General features: G+C 34.9%; 1 protein-coding gene across 1 annotated transcript; it reads left to right on the top strand.

Moving 5' to 3' along the window:
* The first annotated feature begins 4,007 nt into the window (after positions 1 to 4,007).
* LOC108988733 (putative disease resistance protein At3g14460) lies at positions 4,008 to 7,687 on the top strand. The gene is made up of 3 exons (XM_018962073.2): positions 4,008 to 6,683; positions 7,023 to 7,131; positions 7,364 to 7,687. The coding sequence occupies exons 1-2, from the start codon at positions 4,025 to 4,027 to the stop codon at positions 7,100 to 7,102; spliced, it is 2,739 nt and encodes a 912-aa protein (XP_018817618.1). The 5' UTR covers positions 4,008 to 4,024; the 3' UTR covers positions 7,103 to 7,131; positions 7,364 to 7,687.
* The last annotated feature ends 1,178 nt before the right edge of the window (positions 7,688 to 8,865 follow it).

Genomic DNA, 8,865 nt, shown 5'->3' with positions numbered 1-8,865 from the left:
TGAATTGAGTAAGAACAAGATTATAGAAAGATATGAATATAGGCCTTACATCTGATTTGGATTTCATAAGATATACCCATGTTGATCGAGAGTGATCATCAACTATTGTAAGGAAGTATTGAAAGTTATCATGAGTAGAAACTGAGAAGGGCCCCCATATATCACAATGTAAGAGATGAAAAGGAAAAGTGGCAGTGTATTTATGTGTAGAAAAAGACAACCTTTTTTGTTTTGCTAAGGGACAAACAGAACAATGGTTCATATGTACATCTTTATTTTGACAAACAAGTTCTGGAATTGATTTAGAAAGAACCAGCAACCTAGCTAGAGATGGATGGCCAAGTCTACAATGCCAAAGATAAGGTTTGGAGTCTATCACTGAATTAATATTTGGCAAATTAGAAAATCTGTCAACATCATTAGCTTGTGGTTGTTGCAACAGATATAGACCAGCAATTCTTCTACCCTTCCCAATCATCCTCCATGGGGTAAGGCCCTGAATATAGCACTCATCAGCCAAAAAAATGAAGCAACATTTATGATGATTTGTTAATTTGCTAACAGAGATCAGATTATAGGAAAAAGATGGCACACAAAGTACATCCTTTAGAATTAATTTGTCAGATATTTGAATACTACCAATATGTGTAACTGGAGCACTATCACCATTTGGAAGTTTCACAGATGAATTGACCTTTTGAGTAATATTTGTAAAGAAATCGACAGAATGGATTATGTGGTCTGTGGCGCCTGTATCTATGATCCAAGTGTCTTGATTAAAGTTGTTTTGAAGACTTAAAATGGAAAGGCATGTATGTACAGAGTTTATACCTGCTGAAGAGGATAACAGGTTTGGATTTGAGAAAACAGTTGCTGCTTGATGATTTGTATTGGATGTTTGATTGTTGTGGATTAAAGCAAGTAGTTGCTGACATTCTTCTTGAGAGAAAGGCAGTGAATTTGTTGAATCAAGGGGATTATTCACAGGTTGAGTCATGACTTGATTTGCTGTAGAAAACTTTCCTCTCTGTTGCTTATAATTTGGAGGATAGCCATGAATCTTGAAGCACTTGTCCACTGTATGATTGGTCATTCCACAGTGAGTGCATAACAATTTTTCCCTTCTGCCTTGCTGCCTTACAAAGTTTTGTCTTGGATTCTCTGGTTTCTTGCTCAAGAAAGCTGCTGTTTGCGTGGTATTGATTCTTAAAGATCCAACTTCTTGTTGTTTTTCTTCTTGAATGATTAAAGAAAACACTTTTGTGATTGTTGGCATTGGATCTATAATCAGAATCTGACCTCTAATATGTGAAAAATTGTCATTCAATCCCATAAGAAATTGAATAACATGTTGCCTATGTTGATATTCTATAAAGAATTTAACAGCTCCACAACTACAAGATTTCAAAGCCCCACACGTACAATTTGGAATCTGATTGTAGTTAAGAAGTTCATCCCATAGACATTTAAATTTTCTGTAGTAAACACTTACAGACATTTGATCTTGTGATAATGAAGCCAATTCTTTTTGTAACTGAAAAATCCTTGGGCCATTGCCTTGAGAAAACTGATTCTTTAATTCTTCCCACATTTCTTTTGCAGTAGTAGCATATATGATTGTTCCAGCAATATCTTTCGATACAGCATTTAGAATCCAAGATAAGATCATACTGTTGCACCTCTCCCATGCCTCATACGAAGAACTGGAACTATCAGGTTGACTTATTGCTCCATTGATAAATCCCATCTTATTCTTTGCTTTCAACGCAATCTGCATTGATCTACTCCATGTATTGTAATTATCCCCTGTGAGGACTTGAGAAGCCAAAATAGATCCAGTCGAATCACCATTCTGCAGATGGTAAGGATTCGCTGATTGATCAGGGTTTAGAACTTGGAAAACATTCGAGTTTGGCACCTCGTCTTCCATCGCAGCAGTAACAAATGGATGAAGCCCTAAATTTACACTGATACCATGTTACAAATAGAAGAAGAGCACAAGAGAAATTAGAAGAAAGAAATATAGAGAATTCTTATTTCGTGTAAAAACTTGCTCTGCATATTATAAAATACGTACCCTGCATGTTACACATAACTTTCCTTTTATACAGGAAAGTAACTAAGGTTATAAAAGTAAAATCATAGCAACCATAATAACAGAATTACATTTAACTCTCTAATAACAGAATTACATTTAAAATAACAGAATTACATTTAACTCTCTAATATTAGGCATTTTCATAATTTTATATAGTTGTAAATAATATCTATTAAAATCAACTGTATTAAGATGCAATTCTGCAGAGAGTCAATCCACAAACAAAATCGAAAGTTCACGAGCAGTCAATAGATGATGAATGACCACCAGAGCATGTGTCACTGACAGATAAAAATACAAAAGGATAAAGGAAAAAGAAGAACAAAACAAAAGTAGAAAAGCAGTCATGAGCTGTGAAGTTGATTGGATGCACATTATTTCATGACTGTGCACTGCAGCCCATCTTATCATATCATGCGTCCCCGAAAGGAATCCAAATTAAGCTTTCTTGACTATTGTTTGTATTAATATTGTCTCCCGCACAGATAGAGTTATCTATTAATTAACAAATTTATAATTATTATTATTTATGCGTCAGTCCATCACCTACAGCTCTCCACATTTCATCTCATTTTTAAAAAGCAACAATGAGTAGTAGGATAATTGTAACTTGTGGCCGGCTACTCTGCATCAAGACAAGGTATAATTGAAAACATCTTACATGAACAATTGTCATCTCTCTTTTTCTAAATTATCAACTATGCATAAATATTATTGATGGTCTTTCCTGAAAGCTAACCACCAGTCAATAAATGCTCAAATGATCAGAGTATGTGCCAACTGACAGATAAAATAATAAAAGATAAAAGAAACAAGGCTGACATTTCTCCCTTGTGGGCCATGCCCACAGCATGTGCCACTGACATTTCTCCAATTTAATTTTATTACAGCAACAATTTTCTTGCAACCTGAGCTTGCTTTGCTGTTTGAAAAAAAAAAAAAAAACCTTCCTTCATTTTACTTGATTTCTCTCATTCCGAAGAAGAAAAACATGGCTGAGGTGGGCTTGGCATTTCTCTCTGCTTCAATCAGCGTGTTGTTTGACAGAATGATATCTCCAGAGGGAAGAAAACTACCCGTAAGACTCATAAGGAAATTGAAGACAGCAGTGCTGTCTGTGAATGCTGTGCTTGCAGATGCGGAAGAAAAGCAACTTACGAATCCTTTGGTGAAAGACTGGGTTGACGAATTGAAGGATGTTCTCTTCGACGCGGAGGACATCTTGGATGAGATTGCTACTGAAGCCTTGCAAAGAACGCTGGTCGCTCAATCTAGTACCACTGCAGTAAAGGTACTAGACAGCATCTCTCGTACTTTCCTTGATACTTTTGTCATTGAAGTAGAGCCAAAAATACAAGAGGTACTTGATAGACTAGACGATCTAGCAAAACAAAAGGATTTTATGGGTCTACAAGTAGGAGTTGGGGGAAAACAATATCCAAAAAGACTGTCCACTTCTTACGTCTCAAAGTCCGACACTTTTGGTAGGGATGAGGACAAGAAAAAGGTAATTGACTTATTGCTCTCGTCTGATGCTAGAGGAAATGAAATGTGCGTCATTGCCATCGTTGGCATGGGGGAATCGGCAAGACTACCCTTACTCAACTGGCATACAATGACAGTCGGGTGCAACAACATTTCAACCTTAAAATATGGTTTTGTGTTTCAGAAGAATTTGTTGTGCCCAATGTAATGAAATCAATTATAGATCAGGTGGGAACTTTGTCAGCTCCTTCTACTAAGGATCCAGAGCAGCTTCTAGTTATACTAAAGAAGAATTTGACGGGGAAGAAATTTCTCCTTGTTTTGGATGATGTTTAGAGTGAGAAATCCAATCATCAGGAGTTCCTAGGCCAACTCTTGCAATATGGGGCTCGAGGAAGTAAGATCCTTGTCACCACAAGGAATGAAAGCGTTGCATTGGCAATGAAGGCAATTGAAACTCATCATCTAAAGCTATTACCAAAAGGTGCTTGTTGGTCACTTTTTGAAAAGCATGCATTTCGTGATGGTAGCTCTAACGCAAATCCAAAGATAAAAAAAATAGGTACTGAAATTATGAAAAAGTGCGAAGGTCTACCTTTAGCAATCAAAGCCATTGGCGATCTCTTGTGGTTTGAATCAAATGTTGGGAGATGGACGAATATATTGAAGAGCAATTTATGGGATCTTCCCATGGAGGGGACATACATTCTTCCGGCTTTGAGGTTAAGTTATAACTATCTCCCCTCAAATTTAAAAAGATGCTTTGCTTATTGTTCGATATTCCCAATATATCATATTTTTCAAAAAGATGAATTAGTTTTGTTATGGATGGCGGAAGGCTTCTTGCAACAATCCGAAATACTAACTATGGAAGAAGTTGGCAATAATTACTTCCATTCTCTTGTATCAAGATCATTATTTCAACAATCAAGTCATGAAACTAAGTCAGGTTTTGTAATGCATGATCTTGTCAGCGACGTGGCAAAATTCGTGGCTGGGAAATTTGGCACTGATAATTTAAAAAAAATTGAGAAGATGACTCGCTATGTATCGTATTTCAGCAAAAGTTGGGGTCCATTCCATTATATTGAAGATAATCTTTTAGAGGCCAAACAATTGCGCACTTTCCTTGCATTAGGATTTTCAAGCGGATGGGTGAGGAAAAGCAAAATACCAAGGACATTATTGTGCTTAAGAGTTCTCTCCCTAGGCAGCATAGGCTATGAGATTACTAAGTTGCCTGATTCAATTGGCAAGATGAAATATCTACGTTATTTGGATGTTTCTAAGGCAATTAGATTAAACAGGTTGCCCGATTCCATACGTAATTTGTACAATTTGCAAACGTTGAAGTTATCATGGTGTAGGGAGTTGGATAGATTGCCAAGAGATATGTGGAAACTCATTAATTTACGTCATCTTGAAATTGATGGAACTTCCAATTTAAAGGAGATGCCGATAAAAATGGGTAGATTAAGTTGTCTCCAGACGTTGCCAAAATTCATTATCAGCAAACATGATAGAGCCAGTGGGTCTAGCATTGGAGAATTGGGAAAACTAAAAAATCTTCGGGGAATGCTTTTAATTCAAGAGCTCCAAAATGTTAGATCAGTCGTTGAGGCTTTGGATGCAAGCTTGAAGACGAAAGGTTATCTCAAGAAGTTGGTGTTAGAATGGAGTCCTCCAGAAGAAGGACTTGGTATTTCAGAAAGTCAGAGAGGTGTACTTGAATATCTGCAGCCCCATGAAAACTTGAAAAGTCTCTCCATTTGGCACTACGGCGGTAGAGGTTTTCCTGATTGGATAGGAGGGCTTACTTCATTGTCTGAGTTGAAATTAATTGATTGTAAATATTGTTGTGACTTGCCACCCCTTGGGCACCTACCTTGTCTTAAGAAACTCTGGATTGATGGGCTGGATGGAGTTGTTAATGTGGGTCCAGAGTTTTATGGAAATAGTAGTAATTCTTCAATGAAGCCATTTGGAAGTTTGAAATTTCTGTGGTTGGTGAATATGAGGAATTTGGAAAACTGGTTTTATTTGGGTGCAGAAAATGAAGTTGAAATTTTTTCTCAACTTGAAACATTGTCTATTGAGAAATGCCCCACGCTGACAGGAAGGTTGCCTGTATGTCTTCCTTCGTTAGACAAGCTTGAGATTATGGATTGTCAACATCTCGAGGCTTCACTCTCCATAGACTCTTTCCCAGTACTTACCAGTATGAGAATAATTGGGTGTGATAATTTGGAATTTCTTGCACCTGCAAAACAACATGGGAAGTGTGAGCTCCCCATGTACCAACATTTTTCATCTCTTGAAGAATTGTACTTGAAGGATTGTTGTGATTCCCTGACGTCCTTTCCATTAGACCTATTCCCAAATCTAAAGAGTATTCGAATCGAAGGGTGCAGGAATTTGCAATCTCTAGAACAACATGGAGGTGATTTAGTGATATCAAAAATAGGAATATGGAGATGTCCTAATTTTGTATCTTTTCCAAAAGGAGGATTGCGTGCCCCTAACCTTGCAATGTTTTCTCTCAAAAATTGTGAGAGCTTGAGGTCAATGCCCTATAAGATGCACCTATTTCTTCCGTCTCTTTTTTATTTGAAGTTAGTAAATTGTCCAGAAGTTGAGTCATTTCCGGAAGAAGGATTGCCTTCCAATCTAAAGAAAATTGCGATCTTGACTTGTAAGAAACTCATTGCAAACCGGAAGGAAACACTTCCCCGTGTTGAATGGTTGAAAATCAACAACGACAAATCAGAAGATCATGTAGAGTCCTTTCCTGGGGAGTTGTTGCTGCCCACCACTCTTACTTATCTTTGTATCAAATCAATTGGAAATTTGAAATCATTGGACAAGGAGGGGTTTCAACACCTCACCTCCCTTGTACAATTGGACATCATCGACTGTCCAAAGCTCATGTACATGCCAGAAGAGGACTTCCCTGCCTCCCTTCATTTTTTAAAGATAGAAAACTGTCCTGCATTGGAGGAAGAGTTGAAAGATCAAAAAAGAAAAGAATGGCTCAAGGTTGCTCGCGTCCCCAACATAGTTATTGATAATGTACGCATTCAAGGACGCGAATGGCCACCAGGTGAGAGCCCCCGAGCTCAATGCTTTAAATTAAGTTATATAATCAACTTTTCTTAAAACATTAATTATAAAAATAAAAGTAAATTAAATATGATTTGGCATTATAATGTGAGCATTAGGAATTGTTTTGCAGATCGTGAATTAACTGCCTTTTCTTTTTATTATTGCCAATCGAATTTCTGTTTTCCATATACAAATACTTAGATCCATCGATCCCTCTCATTTATTTTCCATATACATGTATATATATATATATATACACACACTTTACTACCATTTTCTCCGTGTTGTCAAATTAATTCTCCTTCTTTCTTTTCTGCCTCATTATTTTTATTGACAGAATGGGCAAGTCGGTATAAATATCATGATTTAAAGTTCGAACGACTAATGAATTACTACAGATATCAGAATGTGGAGTAGGATGAGTACTATTAACGAGTTCTCGATCGGTACGTACAACTTTTCTTAAATAGGGTCACTTCTATCACATTTACTTAAAATTCACACTAATGAATTACTTTTATTTTTCAAAAACAAATGCAATATATGACTTTTCTTCATGATCTTGGAAAAATCGTGATTGATGTTACTAATTAGTGATTGGAATAATTAATTCTTGATTTCTAAACTACATACGTATTTGAATCTGTATGTATTGATAATGGAATTGTTATTATTTAGGGTAAAGTTGATTTGATCCCTGAGAAGTGAAGATATTTGCTTAAATCTTGTGTGCGCGAGCGCTAGAAGCAACCTCCTACGTACCTAATTTCCACGCACATTATTGCCTTCCATTTCTATATGCATTTCCAGATCCATGAAGGGAATGGTTTGGCAGATGGTTTGAGAAATTTGGGAGCTGTGGATGTGAGACTACCTTTTTGGACGTGGCATGGCTAGTTGTGGACGTGTGATTAGAAATTATGATGCTAAGTTTGTTTATGGTTTTTCTTGTCATATATATATATATATGGTTCAAGGGACAAACATTTTTGCTCAACATTCCTGGTTTGAAATATGGTTTATTATTATTATTATTATTATGCTATCATTTGCACTGGTATATATAGATGCAGCTTCTTTTTACTCGGTTTTTCACTTACCAAAACACTTATATTGCATGTATGTTTTGGTTCATGCAGGACTCCCTCGCTTTAAACACTAGTTTTATACTTTTTTTATTATGATAAATAGTTCGAAATAAGTACTGTACGGACTAGTTTCTAAGAATATATATATATATATCTCTATATATATAAAGAACCTATGAAACGGAATTTTCTTGTTTTAACAGAAATTTATTGTTTTAACGGAATATGCTGGTTTTCATTAACTTTCCATCCGTTTGTAATAATTACAGAACACAGGGATACAATTGTATTTTCATTTACATTATATTTATGGCTACTTTTATGATTTTTGTTAGTTTCTATTCCACTATTAATATGTTTAAATATGCTAATAAAGCAGATTTATTATAATAATAATCATGGATTCAATTTCCAATTTGAAAATATGTTATAATAGGAAAACAGATTTATGTAGATTTGTCTTTTTGTATTCATTATAATAGGAAAGCATTATAATAATTTACAAATAGCCTATTTTTTAATAGTTTTTAAGATATATATTAGTAATAAAATAATAAGATATATGTACTTTATTTTTATTTTAATAAAATATATTAGTACTTTGAACTGCACATACGTGCCTCAGGCACGTAACATCTTACTAGTATATATATATATATATATATATATATATATATATATATGGTTTTTGCAAGATTGTAAAGTTTTATACAATCTTAAGCTCACATACTCATTTAAAAAAAAATTATTAGTCCAAAAAAAAAAATACATTTTTCATAAATCTCGAATGGGTTATGCTATTCAGATCCCACACTATATATATTTTAAATTTTTTAGTTATTTTTTATGCTAAATTAATTGAGTTGTACTACTCATTATCTATATATTACATACTTATTATGGGAAAAATGAAAAAAGAAATTAAAAAAGATGTGTAGCGTGTGATATAAGGCTGTGTTTGTTTGTTGAATCCAACTGATCAACTTATCTTAACCAATTATTGATCAGACTCACTACTTTTTTAATTTTTCATAAAAAAGTTAAATTCATCTCAACTTACTTCTTACATTTCAAATTAAAAACTTAAGAGAA

The sequence above is a fragment of the Juglans regia genome, chromosome 5 (genome assembly GCF_001411555.2).
Source record: "Juglans regia cultivar Chandler chromosome 5, Walnut 2.0, whole genome shotgun sequence".
Classification (NCBI taxonomy): Eukaryota; Viridiplantae; Streptophyta; class Magnoliopsida; order Fagales; family Juglandaceae; genus Juglans; species Juglans regia.
This window is presented reverse-complemented; position numbering and strand designations above follow the sequence as displayed.